The sequence below is a fragment of the Sylvia atricapilla genome, chromosome 16 (genome assembly GCF_009819655.1).
Source record: "Sylvia atricapilla isolate bSylAtr1 chromosome 16, bSylAtr1.pri, whole genome shotgun sequence".
Taxonomy (NCBI): Eukaryota; Metazoa; Chordata; class Aves; order Passeriformes; family Sylviidae; genus Sylvia; species Sylvia atricapilla.
Window position 1 is genome coordinate 12908268 of NC_089155.1, and position 17355 is coordinate 12925622.

The window sequence follows — 17355 nt, forward strand, 5'->3', positions numbered from 1 at the left end:
CTGGGTGGGATATCAGGGAATAATTCCTCCTGTGAGGATGCTGAGATGGGCACAGGGGGCCAGAGGAGCTGGGGGACGTGTCCCAGGCCAGGCTGAGCAGAGCTGATGCCTTTCTACAGCAGAACCTTCACCTCCTGCATTGTTCAGACAACGCACAAAGAATTCCTGTTCTTCCACGTTCTTGGAAAGGATTCCAAGCCCTCTCCCCCATAATTTTCATCCTCACTGGAGGGTGGTTTGTTCCAGCAGGGAATTTTCCCCGTGTTTGATGCAGCACAGGATTCTGGCCCAGGCTGGAATCGATTCACTGAGAGAAAGGAAAAAAAAATAGGAAATGACACTAGAGCCTTTATTAAAGGAAGGTGTAATTAACGGCTTCAGATTAATTGAAAATGCTTGCTCCAAGAGGAGCTGTGTGGTGATGAACTGCTCTCTCCCAGACTTGCAGGACGTGCTGCTCCCCAGGCAGCAGAGGGGAAAGGAGCCTCTCACATCTCTGCAGAGCCTGTGTCAGAGAAAGCTGTCATCTCCCGTTCTGAAATGCTCAATCACCTCACAAAGGGAAGTTCCTTGGGCTTCTTTAATTGAAAAAGTAAATCGCTGTTCCTCAAGGGCTGAGGATTCTGAGGGGGAATTGGCCAGCACTAGAAATGAGATTCTGAGTGAATTAGTTGCTATTTTAATTTAACTAAATGGTTTCAGATGGGTGTCAAAGAAACGTGTTTCCCACAAATCCTTTTCCTAGTTTAGTGAAAGATTTCCATCTGTCCCGCTGGACGTGGAGCAGTCAGAACTGAGGGCATTGAAAGTCAATCTTTTATTAAATATTTCTTTAGAAGACCTGGATTTAGCCAAGCCCTGTTCCATTATTGGCCGTGTTTAGCTAACACTCCTTTAAAGACTTACATTTAATCAGTTCAATCAATTAAAGCCTGTTTATATCAGCATATATCGACCTTCCATTTAATTTCCAGTGCCTTGAATGACCTGGGGGAGTTCATTCCTGATCCTTTCCCTGCCAGTTCTTGCCCCAGAGCTCTGGCACTGGTGGGTGGGATTTGTGGGGGCTGAGCTGGGCTCAGAGGGATCCAGGGGCACCTGCTCTGCCCTGATCTCCCCAACTTCCTGCCTCGTTTCTATTACAAATCTGCTTTTAGAGCAGCAGAGGAAGGAGACCCGTCATCAACCCCAAACGTTTTCAATTCCTGTTGCTTCTTAAAAACTCTGCTTTGCATTGACGTTTGAGAGCCTTTGAATTTTCTCCTCTGCCTCCGCTTGGAGGAGCAGAAGTTTCCAAAGGTGAAGGGTTCACCTTTCCAGCTGTGTCTCCCCAGAACCTTCAGCCCCCAGGTTGGTTTTGGGGTTGGGATGTTGCAGGAGTCACCATTTAAAGGTGAGGAAGCCAAGGGCTGTTTTCCCTGCACGATTTTTGGCTGTTGGATTTCAGGAATGCTTTGCTGGTAATTCCCCTCTCCTAATCACAGTTGTCTCCTCCAGTACAGACAGCAAAGAAAAAAAAAAAAAAGAAGAAAAAAAAAAAAGGTTTAAAATGCTGTTTATCTCTTGCGTTAAGCTGCAGGTGCCTCCCATCCAGAGTGCAGATATCCACGCTGGAGTTTGGAGAGGTGTTAAAATTGCATAAAAACACTGCTGGGAACATTGAGCGCGGTGTTTGTAGCTCCTCAGGCAAACTCCCTGACGTTTAGCATGGAGTTTATTCGGGAACTAAAACATATTGGGTGTTCAGACAAGACACAATGTGATAAATCACAATAAAGAGTCATAAGCCGTAATAAATAGTAACAAATCATAATAAATAGTAATGAATCATAATTTCAGTATTCAGGGCTTGGTGATTTCAGGAAGTCACAGGAACATAAATACCAGTTCAGGAAAAGCAAACAACTTCTACTTTTTTTTTTTCCTGGTCTTTCCACAGAGCTGCCACGAATAAGCAAAGCATCATTATTGTTTCTTTCAGCCCTGAGCATAAAAGGAAGTAACCCTTAATAAAAGCCATTGGCTGCACGATTTCAGCCGAGGAGAGGGGCAGAGAGAGAAGGAGCAGCATGCTGTGCAGGAGCAGGAGTGATGTGTGAATGAGCTGCTCTTTGCCACTCTGTAGGACACAGGAAACGAGTGGAATTTCCCCAGCCATGGATAACACAAGAACAGCAGACACTTTCTCCCAGGTAAAGTGCTGTGGGCTGGTGTGGAAGGTGGTTTTGCAGAAGCTGGGGATGACTTTGTGCTTTATTGGGCCAGGAATTTGCAGCAGGGTTTGATGTAATGGACTATTATGGGATATGAGCTCAGCCTGCTCTAATATATCAGAGAGTGTTTGCAGAAGGTGTGCGGGAGACAATATTTCTCTGTGCTTTATTCTTGAGGAAGCTGAAACATGGGAAGTTTTCCTGATACAAGGAGAGAAAATCTGTCTTTCTCCTGCCATGCTAGAGAGGATTTATTAACACTTTACATTATCTGTGCTAAAAATTTCCATAAGGTAATTGGAGGGGAGGAAAAGTGCTTTATGTTATGGGCAAAAGCAGTCTTTTGATAATCCTGCTGGAATCTGAGGTGATGGATGTGCCAGGATTGAATATTGATCAGCTTGTGGGTTTGTCTGAGTGCCTGCCACACACAGACTTGGAGCATTCTTGTTTCAATATTCGTATTTTGGGGAGTCTGGTCCCTGGAGGATCGAGTTGTGGGGGATTGGCAGAGGGAAAAGGGCAATTAGGGAAAAGAGCAATCAGGGAAAAGAGCAATCAGGGAAAAGAGCAATCAGGGAAAAGGATTGTGCTGAGTGCAGGATTGTCCTGGCTGGCAAAGGGTGAGGTGAGCAGGATCCAGCCCTGTTTGTTCCCCTGCTTCCTCAAGTGTGAGAGATTTGGCAGGACAGGCTCTGGAAAACCCCAGAGCAATCACCACAGAGGAGGAGGAAAAACCAATTTCTGGCTCTTTGGTTTGTCCCAGGGGCAGGGGGTCACCTGTGCTGTGGTCACTTGTGCTGTGGTCACCTGTGCTGTGGTCACCTGCTCCCCCTTGGCCTGAGGAGGGTTTGGGGCAGGGCAGGGACAGGTGACCCAAACACTGATCAAAGCTTGGCAGACATCAATTCCTCCTCCTGAAGTGTAATAAAGCACAATTCCCCCCTCCAGGGCTCAAAGGAGATGCTGAGATCTCTTTGGAAGCAGCTGTTGATGCTGGAAGGGCTGGAAAGGCACAACTCCAGCCCTGGAAGTGTTCTCCCTTTCCCTGCTGCCCCTGCTCGGGGGGTTCTGGCTTGGCACAGGAACGACAGGCTCAATTTAAAACATTCCAGCCATAATTTCTCCATTCAATCCTCAATTTCATTCTCCATTTAAAATACCCTGTGGCCATGCTGAGGCTGGTTCTGATAAAGCAGCACACGGTGCCTAGAGGAGATTCCCAGGAAATATCTCTGCCTTGGAAATAAAACCTCATAGGCTGGGTGGAGTTTTCCAAAGTTTTTAACTCTCATCTTCTTTTTTGCACTGCTGGGGAGGTCGGGGGCAGCACAGATGTGCAAACCACCAAATGTTGACTACCAGAGAGGGTTTTACAGGGGTGAGAAGCAGCAAACAGGAAACCACGGCCAGATGGTGCCACTTTTCACTGATTTTCACCCCTGCAGTAAAGCACCTGTACAGAGCTCAGCCCCAAAATACCCACAAAATAAAACTGTGCCTGAGAAAAAGCGAGTGTTAGACTTCTTGTGAAGTGCCTTGAAAAGCTGAGTTTATGTCTTCCTGAGGCTTTTCATCTGAGAGCTGATAAGATCGTTGGTGCCAGGTCAGAGCTTTCGCTTTTCCACCCTGCTTTACTTTAATCAAACTGCTTTAAAGCACTTTATCCCCAGGGATTTCCCCTACAGTTTTCATTGGACTTCTTCTTAAAGGCCACCTCTCTCAGGTGATTGATTTTTTTCCCTATTTTTTTAAAATTTTATTTCTCATGTCTTTTCTAAGGTAGCTTAAAGTGGATTTTCCCTGTATACTTACCAAGGGATCAATTCTATTTAAATGAGGCCAAAGGATTCCATATTTTCTGATCTGTGTGTTCATGAAGCACCCAGCAGCTCTGGTGGCCTGAGGGACAGGGGTGAAGCACATCCTGAGGTGTGTCCTGCTCATCACCCAGACAAAGCTGAATTTACTTAAATCCAGTTAAATTTCCTGCTCCTGAGCCATCTGGAGCTCCACCTGTCCTGTTTCATCCTCAACATCGCCCAAATTCCTGAAGCTGGGAGCACAATAATTATCCTCAAGCCTTTTTTTGAACAGAAATTCTTTTCTGACTTGAGGACTCAGCTTAAATCCATGTCCAGGGAGCTGCTCCTGAGGAATCTGCCCGTTTGGAAAATGTGGTGTATTTTCCTAGGCAGGTATTCAGAACAGAACAAAACCATTTATCCAGACAAGGATCACATCCTGCTGAATCTGTTGGAACTTAGCAGGAGATGGATAAGGAGAAATGTACCTCAATATTTTGCTGGGGTGATTAATTAACAACCCAGAATCCTGGGGAAAGAAAAAGTCAGGTCAGAAATTATCCACCAGCAGAGGGATGCTCATTGGGATTTGCTGTATTTTTTTTTATTTTATTTTATTTTATTTTTTTTTCACCAGCTCTTCGTCCATGTTTTGATTAGAACATAATAAAGGATTTGTTCATTAAATGTTCCAGCTAATTAACATGAAACTCGTGGAGACCCTGCACCCTCAGTTAAAGGTGGATGAAATCAAAGCTGCTCTCTCTCTCCTGCACTTCACACCTCCTGCTCAGCAGGCGTTAATGTGGTTTAACAAACCTCCAGCAGAATGAAATCTCTTGTTCAGCATTTAAGAATTTGAGCAAGAATTTGAGTTCTTGCTTGGAATGAATCTTTCTTTTACAAGACACAAGGGCACAAGATGAGGCTGTGATCCTCCTGCTCACAGGAGGAAGGTTTTTTTCTCCAAAATCATCAGATGTCACTGTTAAGGAGCCCAGCAATCTTTGTTTCTTCACCAAATTAATTTGCCTCTCACGTTAATAAGCAAATATGATAATCCTTGGTGCTTCTCATTGCTGTGGATTATTTTAATTACCATTGCTGAAGGCACAGAGCATTATTATTTGAGTAGCAAACTGAAATGCTCCCGTATGAGCCACCTTCTTTATGCTATTTCAGTCCAGTTTGAGGCAGAGAATTTAAATTATACCTCAGCACCCAAAGAAATTGCTGGGCAAATTCACACTTAAGTATTGTTTTGAAATCAAGCCTAATTTAAAATATTGTGATATTTATACTTATTATGATGCTGAGGCTGGTTCTGATAAAGCAGCACATGGTGCCTGGAGGAGACTTCCAGGGAATATCTCTGCCTAAATTAAAGCTCATTTATAAAGTTTTTAAATCTCTGCCTGCCCCTTTCCCCTGGAAAAGGAGTGGAACTTTCAGTTTTTTGCAGGCTTGGGCTGAATTAAAGTGAAAAACGAGGTTAGATATGGCCCAAAGCATTGGTTTAATTCTGCTTAAGGATGTTTGGTGGTGGGAGACTCCATCATTTTCCCAGCATGGCTCAGTGTTTTCCTTATATTTCCCAAACATCTCAGCAGAACCCCTCTGGTTGTAATTTCTCTCCTGTTTCTCCTTTTAGCGAGGAAGACACAAAATCAGGGGGATGATTACGTGGGTGCTTTATTGATGAGAGCTCTGGGAGGCGGGTACAAACCCAAATCCAACTCCAACGAGGGTCCAGGAAAGCCCCAGTATTATACCCCTCTGTTCCATTCCTCTCTGTTAATCATTAAACCTACACTGTTCTATTGTATACACCCAAGCATGAATTTTGGTAAATATCTTCCCTTGTGATTCTCACGATTCCAGTTTGAGATAATAATCACATTCAGCTACCAACAATCGTTACAATTATATTTATCTTATGATGATTAGGTACAGTTTCTCCCGACCTAGTAAAGGATAGCTTCATTTCCAAGTACAGATCATCCCAATCTTTCCTCCTCCCCCATCCCGATGACCCAGGCAAAGTTGTACTTGATTTGGTTGGAACAATGGAAGCAACATCCTGGTTGCAGTGAGCTGAGGTTCTGTTCCCAACTTTGTGGCCACAGAAATCATTAACCCTATCTTAACATCCTCATCCCACCACGCTCCTGCTCCTTCCCTTTTGGCAGCAGCTCTCTGGGAACCTGCAGCCTGTGTCTGCCCCGGGCTCTGCCATCCCCATCCTTCCCTTGGAATTCCTGTTTTCCCAAAGCTTCCATTGCTGTCCTCATCCTGAGCTGGGCTCACCCGGCTCTTCTCCAGAGACATGGAAATCTTCTCCCCCCATTCCAGCAGAACCCTGTCAGCGCTGAGAGCTCTTATTTCGGTGTTTTGCTGCTGTCAGGAACCTCCCCGAGGGAAATTCCCTTTTATTGCAACAGCACCACGCTGAGAACTGCTGTCACTTGCAAGCTGCTCAAACTTCTGGGCTTTTTCTGCAAAAAAAAAAAAAAAAAACGTTCTTCAGCCAGTGCTCGTGAAGCTGGCAGTTCCTGCTGAACATCCAGATTTTATTTGGGGTTTTTTTTGTTGTTGTTGTTCCTCTGCTTGCTGAATTATAGATGATTGCTGCTCTCATTTGTCAAGGTTGTTTGGAGTTTGAATTTCCCTCGCGGTTCTTTCCAGCTGCCCGTCAAAATCGGCAGATTTAATGGACACAGTCTCCAGTCCTTCAGCAGATCACTGATGAAACAGTGACCAGCACAAAACGACATCAGTTTCCTGTGCAAGCAGCAGCACTCCATGTATCCTGAGTTTTCACAGTGAAATTTCTGTCCAGGTGTCATTTCCTGAGGAGTTCTCAGAGCTGATGCAGCAGGAGGTTGGTGGTTGAGGGAGAATCTGAAGTGTTTGCCTCATGTGAGACCTATGAAATGTCATTTTTATTTTCAGAGGGAATTTTAAGAAATGTTAAGGCTCTGAGATTGCCCAATATGGCGATATTTTCAATATTGAAAACAGTTTAAATTGTTGGTATTGTAACTGTGCTATGGACACCAATTTACATCTTCGTATTTCTGAGAACTGTTCTTGGAGATTTTTATGTTCTAATCAATCATCCCATACCTTTATAGCAGCAAGAAATAAATTACGATAAAATATCTTTGGGTTCCTCCAGCCCCTTCTGGAATTGGCAGAATTTCCACTGTCTTCAAGGAAATCAAGCTCCTATTTGATGAATTCCTTCTTCTTTGAATAAATGTTGACAGATACTCTTCAGCCAGATATGGATCTGCACAAATAATGCAAAATATTATTCCAGGTGGATAATTTATTTGATGAATAGCAGCTCTGTTTGACAAATAATATTAGCCTGTCTCTGGGCCTGGCTACAAAAGATGGTATTGCCACATAAAAATACCACATCAGTCACCTGGTTGGAGATTTCATGTAAAATAGAACTGAAGGCCTTTCAAATATCCCAGTGCTGGGAGAAAACTCCTCTGGAAATGTCTGGGAGCACTCAGTGTGCTTTGGGCCGAGTTCAAACCTGGTGAAAGTGAAGGAATTAGGGAGGGGAAGTTTCATCCCTGAGCAGTGTCCCCTGTGCTCCCCTCTGCCCTGCTCCAGGATCACTGGGATGATGTGCCTTTAATCCCTTTTTATTTCACTGGGTCTTGGAAGTCCTGGGATTATCCCAGAAATATTTCTGCAGTTTCCAGACTTGCTGCAAAGGCTCTGGTGAGGGAAATGGGGAGAGGCAGGAAGGCCTGGGAGGGGTCATGTGCAGGGCAGCGTTGGCAGCTGCCCCAGAACAAGGCAGAAATCTCCTCTCTCTCCCCACAGAACACAATTTTATGTCTTCAAAAAGCCAAAGTTATGTGTCCAAGCCAAAAAAAATTTATAAAAACCTCACCTTCTCCTTCCAGAGAATGTCTGGAGCCTCACACTCTTCCTTCAATTGTGAATTCTTTCAAATCGTTTGTGTGGCTCTACTGAATTTGGGGAGGGGTGATGAAAAATTAATCTGTTTTAAACAAGCTGCTTTAACCTGGCAGGTGAGGGCATTATTAACACAATCTCGGGTATTTCCTTAATGTGCCTGCTTTATAATAGAAGAATTTAATATTTTTTCCTAAGTTTTGTGACTCAGTCGTGTATAAAATATTCAGTTTGGGTGCTCCAGTCACATTTTATTAGGCAATATAACACAGAGTGGCTTAGTGGCATTTTGGTGGATAATATGACAAATTTTGTATCATTTTAAGAAAAATACAACCAAACCAAAGACATTGCAGAAATTGTGTCGTGCTGAGAGAAAAGCCCCAGAGACAGAAAACGATAAAGGTCAGGGTCTGACACAGAAGTCTTATTTGCAAGTAAAAATACCATGAAACATGATTGTCAACAACCTAAGTGAGCCAGACAGACTTCTGACAGAGAATTCTGACAGCTCCCATGAGCTGAAAAATGCGCTTTTTCCCTTCTCTTGGCTTTGGAAATGTTCCCCTCCTGTTTCCAGATGTGCAGAGAGTTGAGAGAGGTGTAAACCCAACAACGTGCTCTTAAAAAGAACCTGCCCCAAGCAGTTCCTTTCGTGTGCTCCTTGGGGATGGATTCTCTGTCAGGGCTCTGACTTCTCAACAAACCTGGATTTAAATCCACAGAATGATTTGTTTCTCTTTTGTGAACATTTTTTCCCTCATCCATTATTAAGCAAATTAAGACGCGTTCCCTGTTTCTTTCACATCTTGGGCAGAAATTCATTTGAGTCTACAGGAGACTTTGGTGGGGGTAAGGAGAAGGAAGAGCTGAATGTTGAGTTGAATGTCTTCCTTTCTGCAGTTTGTTTTAAAGAAAACATCTTAAAATATTGAATTGGAAAAAAAAAATGGAATTAAAATTGTCATCATGCTGCAAAAACTCTTTGAACCTTTCTCCAAAAGACCTAACAGGCAAAAATAGTTTCCAGCTTTGTCTCAGGAGCTGCTCTCCTGAATAAATAGCTCCTGCACTTTGGAGCTGGCAGAGCTTTGCCTTAAGGCAACTGTATTTTTCAGCTCAAATATATCCATATTCCTGTTTACTCACACGGAGCCTGTTCGTGGGGAATTGTCTGGGCGAAGATCTCATCCTCCCCGATGTGAGGTGTGAATGTGAGGCCATTTAAAATTCCAGCAGCGAGTGGGAGGTCACTGAGGGATGATCAGGCAGCTTTTCCTCCTCCTCCCTCACTGCTCCCTTTCCTGTGAGCTGGGCCATCAGTTACCTTCCCATTAGCCTTGAAAATAAAGGAATTATTTTTATTAAGCAAACCTTTAAAACCCAAAATATTTCTCTTGCTCACGGTTTCATTTTGGAGGCTGTAAAAACGCGCAGAGTGTGTCACCCTCCCACCTCCCTGGGACTGGGTGAGCTGGCAGAAATTTGGTAAAAGAATAAATATTTGGTTAAATAATAAATATTTGGTAAATAAAGAGCGTTGGGCGGGTTGTGGCTTGGGGAAAGGGGGAATCTGGGGGTTTGCTGGGCCTCTGTGGTGGCACTGGGGGTTTTTATGGGGCACATCCCTCCGGGTGTTGTGGGGCTTGGGTGGGTGGAGGTGGCCAAGGAAGGGCTGGACACGGTGGGGATCAGTCCCGGGTTGGACACAATGGTCTGGGAGGTTTTTTCCAACCTCAGTGATCCTGTGTGGCTCCAATTGCTTGGACTGCATCGTTGGGCTGCATTGCTGGGCTGCATTGCTGGGCTGCATTGCTGGGCTGCATCGCTGGGCTGCATCGCTGGGCTGCATTGCTGGGCTGTTCAGCAGAGGAGCTGCTCTGTTTGTGGGGATTGCTGGGGGTAGGAAAAGCAGGGCAGGTCCACAACATCTCCAGCTGCAGGGGAGGCTCCTTCCCAACCCTTCTGACCCCCTTCCCAACCCTCTTGGCCTTTTCCAACCCTCCTGGCCCCTTCCCAACCTTCCTAGACCCTTTCCCAATCCTCCTGCCCTTCCCTTGCCCTGCCCATCCTGCCCTGGGCTCTGCGCCTGGGGGTCCACCTGGAGAGTTTGAAAAGAAGGACTGGGAGTCACTGGAATCTCTCCTGGTGGTGAAATCGTTCTCAGGGCACGGGGAACATTGGCTCTTGGAATTTGTATTAAAAAAAAAAAAAAACAAAAAAACAAAAACCTCCAAGCTCCTGAGCTGGTAAAACGCCCAGGCTCCAACCTCTGCTGCTCTGCAGAGGGGTGGCTGTCACACAGGGGGACCCTGGGCTCTGTCTCGAAGGGAGGTTTTTTATTTATTGGTGATTCCTCTACAAAGCCATCCCTTGGCAGTGAGACAGCTGCAGCCCCGTGCCCCTGCTGCCTCCCCTGGCCTTTTTTCCTTTGCTCGATTCCTGTTTGCCATCACAGCCGCACCTGCTGCACTCAGCAGTGACAGAAATTGAATTTAGTGGCAGCTCAAGCCTCTCTTTTGGTGAGAGAAGAAGGGGAAGTGCAACTCTGGCTTTTCATGTGCTTCACTCAAGTCCCCGTGGCAGCTGCACCTCCCCGGACCAACAGCAGTTTGCCTCCTCTCCACCCTGAAAATTTCAGATGCTGCTGATTTTTCTTTCATGTCATCCCATGTGCTGGGCTTTACACTCAGGATGAGACAGGCTGCCATGCAAAATTGATGTTTTCACTTCTTGCCGGGGTTTCTGCCTCAAAAAGGTTTCCCCCTTGGCACTTCTATCTCCAGATATTACCATCACATCTTCTCAAGTTGTAAAAGCCCCTGTATATTTGATATCTTGCGGACTTTCACCGGGTTTCAAAGGGAGATTATATTTGCTGGGCAGGTTGTCAGTAGAACATGAAATACGAGTGAAATTGTATTTTTTATGGCAGCTGCCGTGGCTGTGTCACGAGCACTCTGTATCCTCCACAGCCAGATGAAAAACCAGTCTCTAAAAACATTTGATTGATTTTTTTTGTTTGGTATTGTTTTCTTTTAGTTAAGCCAGGAAAAAATCCTCAAAATTATGAACATGGTGAAAAACAAAGAAGTGAGCATTGAAGGAGCTCTGCATTTGGCACAGAAGGAGGTGTACACTGAAAAGGTAAGGCTGTTCCTTTGATGTATTTTGTATTATCCAGATGTTCTGGAGCGCCCTGCTGAGGTGAGGAGCGTGCCTGGATTGCTTTCAAGGATACAGTCCTGGTTTGGGAGTCACAGCCAGATCCCAAACAGACAGGACAGGGATGCCTGGCTGCTGCTGCCCGTGTCCTGTATCCCGTGGAAATGCTGTGCCTACACCCATGGCATGACCTGGAATAAGGAGTTCAAATCCACGCCAGAGTTGTTATTCCAAGGGGAGCAACGAGTCCTGGATGAATAAATGTGGGGCAGAAGCACGGAATTGCAGAATCACAGAAAGGTTTGGGTTGGAAGGGACCTTAAAACTCATCTTGTTCCACCTCCCTGCCGCTCCCACTATCCCAAGGGTGCTCCAAGCCCTATCCAGCCTGGCCTGGAACATTTCCAGGGATCCAGGGGCAGCCACAGCTTCTCTGGGCAACCAGTCCTCCTCACAGGGAGGAATTTCTTCCCAATATCCCATCGAAACCTCCTCAATTTCAGTGTGAAGCCACTCTCCCTTGTCCTGGCACTCCAGCCTTTGGAAATCTCTCTCCATCTTTCCTGCAGCTCCTTCAGGCACTGGAAAGTTTCTCTTTTCCTGGGCTTCACCATCCTCACAGTAAAGAATTTCTTCCTCATATTTGATCCAAACCCACTCTCTGTCAGTGTGAAGCCATCCCCCCAATTATTATTGTGAATAATCTCTCTCCCAATCTTCATTCAGGTGATTAACAAAAGTCAGGAGGACGCTTCCATCTGTGTCCCTGTGGAGTTCTCCTGCAGGGCTGCAGTGTTGGTTCTGTTCACAGAGAGGGATTTCACCTGAGAACAGCTGCACTGGGGTGGCCAAACATTATCCCAGCCTGGGATGTACTGCTGATTCCTGTTCTGTTTTCCAGGATCCACAGGATTTGTTAACTGCCTCCCAATTTAACTTCATTATCTACAAGTACAAACACTACAGGTGGCAGAAACGAATTTTGCAGGTAACTTTAAAAAGTTCTCACTTTTGGTGCAGTACATAAAAATATATTAAAGCAAACCTCTGTCAACAACACCTGATGGGGATTTCCTGCTTTCATGAAGTGAGGGACAAAAGTTCCATGTTTTTTTTCCTGGACTTCACTAAAACTTCTTGTAGTTTGGACACAAGAACGATTTGGACAAAATTTGACATTGAATGATTCCAAATTGTGCATGCTACAGGGTGGTTTTTATTTGCTACATCTCAACTGTACAAAAATATAATTTTCCCAGCATTATCCACCTTTTTTTTAATGAAAAGATTATTTGTTTAGACATAAAGTGGAAAGATGGAGAGACGTGTAGTAGATGTGGAAGTTATCAGTCTGGGAATCTGGATTAGTTTAATTTTTCAGTTCTCCAATTACCAGCAGCCTTCAAAAGTCAGAGATAATCATGAGAAAGGTTCTGCTTTGGAGGTTTCCTGCTGTACACAGGACACAGGGAAAGGCCACAATGTGGGCATTTGGTGGTGTGCTCTGCACGTACAAGATTTTAACTTTGAACTCAGAACTGCTTCTCTAACCAGCTGCATTTCAGAGACTGAGGGAGTGAGGAACTGAATGAGTGGTTCTGCCTTACTCTGTGCTGGAGAGGAAGTTTCTGCACGGGGTTTTGTGAGACAAGGGGAATTTAAAATAAATAATATTTCAGAGCCATAAATTGATGCATATTCATCAAAAGAGATGCATGGAAACACATCTTACAAGGAATATCTGGGGTTATTTGTGACTGAAACAAATATTGGGCAGTATCTTGATGGTGAAATGCAATTTTAAAATTATATTTATTCTGATCTTTTATCTAAACACCTTCACATGGCAACGATGGGATGCTGCCTTTACTTGGCTTCAAGTGACGCAGAATTTTCCATTGCAGCTCGATTTCAACACCAGGACCATTTTTAACATCGAGAAAGGGACCATTAAGAAGCAGTTCCCTTTCTCCCAAGTCAAGGGCTGCGAGGACACTGAGAGGAGGCGCTTCAGCATCGTGTTCCACGGGAGGCAGGACTATGAGCTGGAGGCCGTGTCCCTGGATGATAAAAGGAAGGTGAGTTTGTAAAGCACACTGCTGTAAACCCCAGCAGGCCCCAGGCATCGCTGGGAATTGTGCAGGCTCAAAAAAGAGGGATGGGTTCATTCCGTGGGTGTTGGGACAGGTGTCCTGGTTTGGAAAGACAGGTGTCTGGCAGGGAAAAGCCGGAGCTTCCCTTGGAATGGAGAATGTAAAACCCCTCCCTCTGAATTATTATAATTTTGAAATTAAGGGGCTTTCAGGTAAAGATTTTGGGGTAGGAATAACAGTTCTTTAGTAGGAATATTAAAAAATACAAATGTACTAGTAGAAAAAAAAATCCTAGAAACGCTGCCAGAGTCAGAACACACCTGACCCCTGTTGTCAGGCTGTTGGTGTCAGCCCAGTCCAGCCCTCCTGCAGGGCCAGCCGTGGTTCTGGTGGAGCAGAGATGATCCTGGAGAAGCTCCAGTGGTGCTGAGCTGGGTCTGGTCTCCTCTGGGAATCCAGTGCACACAGGCTGTGCTGGGTTCTGAACCCCAGGGCTGATCCAGGGGGGAATGCTGGGCTCCTCCCCCTGGGCGGGGCCTCTCCCAATGGGATGATGTAACTGTCTGAGCCCTGCAGTGAGCCTGGCTGGCCCATGGACAGCAGATACCCTGGGGGAGGACGGGTCCTGGAAGGGATAAAGAACGCGGCCCCACCTGGTTTAACAGCTGGGCCACTGACAGAAGATTCCCTCTGGAGTTATGAGGGATGGATCATGCAGGAGATGAAGGAAAACACCTCCCCAGACAGCTCCAGCAGGTGGCAAATTCACTCTTCTGGTTCCATATTGCAAGACAAGATGGAACAAAGGGAATGTGAGCTCAGGATGGAGTTTGGCCTCGGGATTTTGGCACAGCTCAGAGGCTGGGGCTGTGGAGCCAGCTCCAGATGAGATGTGAGAGTTCTGCAGTTCTGCAGCCACAGCATGGGTGGAACTGCTCTGGGAGTGCTAAAACAAGCAAACAAAACTGGTGATGTGCACAGCTGAATCCTAATTGGAACGTTTGAGGCACTTTTTGTTCTCTGTGTAAGGTATTTCTTTAAATGCCCGATTTTAAGGATGAATGAGGATTGTCCTCATGCTGAGAAAAGACCCAGTGGTTCCTCTTTGAGCATTGTCTGAGATTTTCAATCGAGTTCTGCTTGGGCTTGAACCGAGCTGAACTTTGTCTGGATTGCTTTGTGTATTAAAGTTATTTTGTATGTTAAAAAGTTCTGTTTTCCACTAACCCCTTCAGAGTAAAATTATATTCTCCTTAGACTGACAGGTTTAGATTTGTGGGCATAAAAACCAAATTGCAGTTTAGTAGTTTTGCATCACAGAAAGACCTGGGTTATTTTATGTTGATTTATTTTGCCCATTTGACTGTGGCTTTGTACTTGTAAAATCCAACTACTGATGTCTCATTCAAGGGAATTAACATGGAAAATATTTTTTTTTTCTCTCTGCTGCCACTTATTATCTAGATAATTTACCTGCTGAGCAGAGTTTTACAGAGCAACTCTTGCAAGAGACCAGTGGAGTCCTGCCCTGGGAGAGCTGCAGAATGTGATGTGATCCACGAAGGGCTGCTGGATTTGCAGCAGAACACTTCAACCTCCACTGAATGGGTGAAGTATGAACTCTGGGTTTTGTTAAAATCACTCACAGATGCATTTGGATTTGAATGTGCTGATAATAACTTAATTATTTAGTTGGTTTTTTGAAGTGTAAAGGTAGATGCCCAATCTGCATGAGATGGAAGCGCTGCAAGGAGCTGTCAGTGCAGTCAGCGGTACCCAAAAAACCAAAGTTGTGATCTGGAGCCTGCTGGGAGCATTGGCAGCACAAACCTGTCATGGTGATGGTGCTCAGAACGATTCTGATGCTGGGACTTTGTTTCTCTCTTGGCTTTTCCCTCCATTCCCAGTAATCCAGTGGTTTTCCATGATTTGCTCTTCATTCTGCAAACAAACCAACTTTCCCTGAGACAGCTCCTAAAACACCTGGAAATTCCTTAAACCATCAAAGGAGAGAAAGAAAGAGAGAGAGAGGAAAAAAATTCTGTCTGGCTAATGAAAAAAAAACCCCTCACATTGTAATTATCTGCATAGGGCAATTATCTCAAAAGACTTCACAGTTCACAGCAAATGATTTTAATTGCTTTGAAAAGGCTACCACTGTATGTGTTGTAAACACTCTCCTCGAGCGTGCCCAGGATTTGTTACCTTGCAACGCTGAAGAGGTTTGTTAACAAACAAAAATTGATTTCTGTTTATCTTGTGAAGCAAAGCCCTTGCTGTTTTCTTCTTGGTATTAATCCTCTCTCTTCCTCCTTTTTTATTTTTTATTTTTTATTTTTTTTTTTTTGACAAAGTAAGTGATGGTGGAAGCATCTGGAGATCCGATTAATCCATAAGTCCCTGCCTGGAAGAAAGGAGAGATCAATAGCACTGCCAGCTCCATTAAACAATCCTTATCACTTTGACTGGTTGTGTGGGAATAGATGCAATTTATGGTTCATGTTTAATTTGTTCTGGAGTAGCTAAACTTATTTAAATTCTTCATAGAACACCTTCATCAACCAGCCACACCTTGAAGAGAGAGTGGAGGGAAAGAGAATTTTGCTAGAACTGCCAGAATGATAAAGAAAGGCAGAAACTCTCCAGAAAAAATGAGAAGGCAAAAGCTTAAATAAGAATAAAAACAACAGTAAAACCCAACCTCTTGTTGGGGCCTTTGTTATAAAGATCAGGGCAGAATTCCAGAGGAGAGACTGAAGCAGAGGATTCTGCTGGAGTGGAAGCTCTGAATGCTCAGACAATTTCTTCCAGGATTAATTATAATTTAAAGAGCTTTTCCCCAAATTTTGGCACATTTCTGCTGGAAATCCTCAAGAGCAGAATACTTTGACCCTTTCCTGCCAAGTGACCCCTGGGAATGAGGGGCTCCAGAATTCCCACTGGATTTCCAAGAGAGAAGGACATTGGTCTGGATGGTTGGGAACTAAATTTGGTGCCTTGTTTGTAGCTTGGTGGAGTGGAACCTGGAAAACACAGAAACTCCTGTCACGTTATGCACTGCTCAGTCAGAGGTGGATTCCTTTAAAAGCTCAGAGCCCCAAAGAGCCACCATCCCAAATAAACAAGAGGAGTAAATGGAGAGGGTGGGACAGAGCACAGCCAAAAAAATTACCAGGACTTGGGTGATTTTTAACTGATGGTCAGATTTAATTATACCTCTCACTGGGCATGGCAGGCTGTTCAGATTTTATGTCACGCCTTAATTAGGTGTCAGACAAAACCCAAGACACTCTCAAATAAGAACATCTCAAAGATTTCCGTGCTCTACTATTGATACTTCCGACTGTTCCACGGGGGATGCTGTAAAAAACGTGGAGATTTATTGACATTTAGGAGATGCTTTAAACAACGGCCAGGCTGTGTAAATAAGAATTCAGGCAGGAATGAGCTGTGTGTCCATCCCTTTGTCCCTCAGGTGCCTGGCACAGCTGCGGGCAGGAGAACTGGCTCTGTACAGCCTGGGGCTGGGGGACAGGAGCCCTGCAGCCACGGTTCCTCTGGCAGCTGGGAGCCTGGGGCTCAGTGGGGACAGCGCCTGCAGCACCTTCTCCCTGCACACCAGGGACCACCATTATCTGTGAGTACAGCTGGTAATTAATAATGTATTCAATGATTGCTGCCAAAGCCGGCCAGGCAGCGGAGGATGTCGATGGCGAAGTGACAATGGGGAAAATGAGGCCACCAGAAGGGTATGGATTACCCCTCCCATTGCTCTGCAGAGATTTGGGGAGGATTTTTGGGAGGAATCCAGAGTGGAGCTGAGCTGATGCAGTTAAACCCTGCCCACAGCAGCTGGTGGAGCTGTCTAACATGTTGCTGTGTGGGGCCAGAGTGTTTTTAGCTCCACAGAGGTGGGTCACACCTGAGGGATGCCAGCAGCCTCTCAGAAATGGCTTATGGAAAATAGCCAGATGGCATGATCAGAGCTGTTTAGAAAAAGCAAAAGAGATAAAATTTTTAATAGTTTAATAGATCAGAGGGGTTTAGAAAAAGCAAAAGAGATAATTTTTTAATGTTTTAATAGAGATAAAACCAGCAAACCATACAAAACAAAAGAGTATAAGTGGTGCAGGGAAG

General features: G+C 44.9%; 2 protein-coding genes across 2 annotated transcripts in view; both read left to right on the top strand.

The window, feature by feature from the left end:
* The window catches only part of LOC136368631 (aurora kinase A-like), a 104535-nt gene that overhangs the window by 58866 nt on the left and 28314 nt on the right, over positions 1–17355 (top strand). The gene's annotated exons all lie outside the window — the stretch shown is intronic.
* Positions 2137–14914, top strand: LOC136368325 (uncharacterized). Its single transcript, XM_066330454.1, has 5 exons — positions 2137–2192; positions 11003–11107; positions 12027–12113; positions 13030–13203; positions 14683–14914. The coding sequence occupies exons 1-5, from the start codon at positions 2157–2159 to the stop codon at positions 14908–14910; spliced, it is 630 nt and encodes a 209-aa protein (XP_066186551.1). The 5' UTR covers positions 2137–2156; the 3' UTR covers positions 14911–14914.

Excerpts from the sequence above, each read along its gene's own strand:
- LOC136368325 (XM_066330454.1), top strand. The coding sequence starts at position 2,157 with ATGGATAACACAAGAACAGCAGACACTTTCTCCCAG. Across the intron at positions 11,108-12,026 it reads AGGAGGTGTACACTGAAAAG|GATCCACAGGATTTGTTAAC; the intron begins GTAAGGCTGTTC and ends TCTGTTTTCCAG. Across the intron at positions 13,204-14,682 it reads CCCTGGATGATAAAAGGAAG|ATAATTTACCTGCTGAGCAG; the intron begins GTGAGTTTGTAA and ends CTTATTATCTAG.